The sequence below is a fragment of the Chiloscyllium plagiosum genome, unplaced genomic scaffold (genome assembly GCF_004010195.1).
Source record: "Chiloscyllium plagiosum isolate BGI_BamShark_2017 unplaced genomic scaffold, ASM401019v2 scaf_47797, whole genome shotgun sequence".
Classification (NCBI taxonomy): Eukaryota; Metazoa; Chordata; class Chondrichthyes; order Orectolobiformes; family Hemiscylliidae; genus Chiloscyllium; species Chiloscyllium plagiosum.
The window spans coordinates 1-1690 of record NW_025189612.1 but is presented as its reverse complement, the minus strand read 5'-3'; the positions used below and the strand labels follow the sequence as shown (position 1 = coordinate 1690).

At 54.6% G+C, this 1690-nt stretch overlaps 1 protein-coding gene across 1 annotated transcript in view; it reads left to right on the top strand.

Annotated features, from left to right (window-relative positions):
- The window catches only part of LOC122545636 (LWamide neuropeptides-like), a gene marked incomplete at its 5' end in the record, with an annotated part of 2147 nt that extends 923 nt beyond the window's left edge, over positions 1–1224 (top strand). Inside the window, one exon of the mRNA XM_043684588.1 lies at positions 273–1224. Within this exon, the coding sequence (XP_043540523.1) occupies positions 273–830 (558 nt within the window). The remainder of the gene's footprint in view (positions 1–272) is intronic.
- Between the last annotated feature and the right edge of the window lie 466 nt (positions 1225–1690).

Sequence of the window (1690 nt, the reverse complement as noted above, 5' to 3'; positions counted from 1 at the left end):
GGTAAATGCACCCTCTGGAGGGGTAATTAGGGTAAATGCACCCTCTGGAGGGGTAATTAAAGTCAATGCAGACCCTGGTGTAATATTCAGGGTCAATGCAGTCTCTCGGGGGACATATTGGAACAATGCAGCCCCTGGATGGGGTATTTAGGATAAATGCACCCTCAGGGAGGGGTATACAGGATCAATGCACACTCTGAAGGGGTATTTGGGTCAATGCACTCCCCAGAGGGGTATTTAGGTTCATTGCACTCCCCAGAGGGGTATTTAAGGCCAATGCACTCCCTAGAGGGGTATTTAAGGTCAATGCACTCCCTAGAGGGGTATTTAAGGCCAATGCATGCCCCAGAGGGGTATTTAAGACCAATGCACTCCCTAGAGGGGTATTTAAGGCCAATGCACTCCCTAGAGGGGTATTTAAGGCCAATGCACGCCCCAGAGGGGTATTTAAGACCAATGCACTCCCTAGAGGAGTATTTAAGGCCAATGCACGCCCCAGAGGGGTATTTAAGGTCAATGCACTCCGTAGAGGGGTATTTAAGGCCAATGCACGCCCCAGAGGGGTATTTACGGTCAATGCACTCCCTAGAGGGGCATTTAAAGCCAATGCACGCCCCAGATGGGCATTTAAGGCCAATGCACGCCCCAGAGGGGTATTTAAGGTCAATGCACGCCCCAGAGGGGTATTTAAGGTCAATGCACGCCCCAGAGGGGCATTTAAGGTCAATGCACGCCCCAGAGGGGTATTTAAGGCCAATGCACGCCCAAGAGGGGTATTTAAGGTCAATGCACGCCCAAGAGGGGTATTTAAGGTAGACGCACTCACCTGACCAGAACTGAGGCATTGGAATTGAATGAGCACCGCGACGCATGCGTGCGCCCGTCGCTCAGTGGTGCGCATGTGCGTACCGTTTTTTTTCAGCAACGCGCATGCCCCCTCACGGCAGGGGCGGCGCCCTCTCGCTGCCGATTGGAGAGGAGACCCGCCCATCCAGAGCCGCGGGCCAATCGGAACGGGCCAGGGCCCTCCGGGTGGGACCCGCGTCCCCGCCCCTGGGACGGCGGCCGCGCAGGGACAGAAAGGGCGAGGGCGGGAGGAGGAACGCGAAACGGATTCGAAACGAAGCCGAGCTGCAGGCTCCCAGGCCATTCAGCCCATCCAGCTTTCTGCTGGCCACGAAGCAGGAAGCCTTTACAGCACAGAGAGAGAGAGAGAGATAGGCCATTCAGCCCACTGAGTTCATGCTGGCCATCCAGCAGAGTTTTTACAGCAGAGAGAGAGAGAGAGAGGCCATTCAGCCCACTGAGTTCATGCTGGCCATCCAGCAGAGTTTTTACAGCACAGAGAGAGAGAGGCCATTCAGCCCACTGAGTTCATGCTAGTCATCCAGGAGAAAGTTTTTACAGCACAGAGAGTCGCATATGTACAGCGCGGAAACAGACCCTTCGGTCCAACCAGTCCATGCCGAGCCAGATGTCCCAACCCAATCTAAAATCATCGGCCAGCGCCCAGCCCATATCCCTCCAAACCCTGACTATTCATACACCCATCCAAATGCCTCAAATATTGCAATTGTCCCAGCCTTCACCCCATCCTCTGGCAGCTCATTCCATACACATACCACCCTCGCGGTGAAACAGTTGCCCCTTAGGTCTCTATATCTTTCCCCTCTCACCCTAAACCTATGCC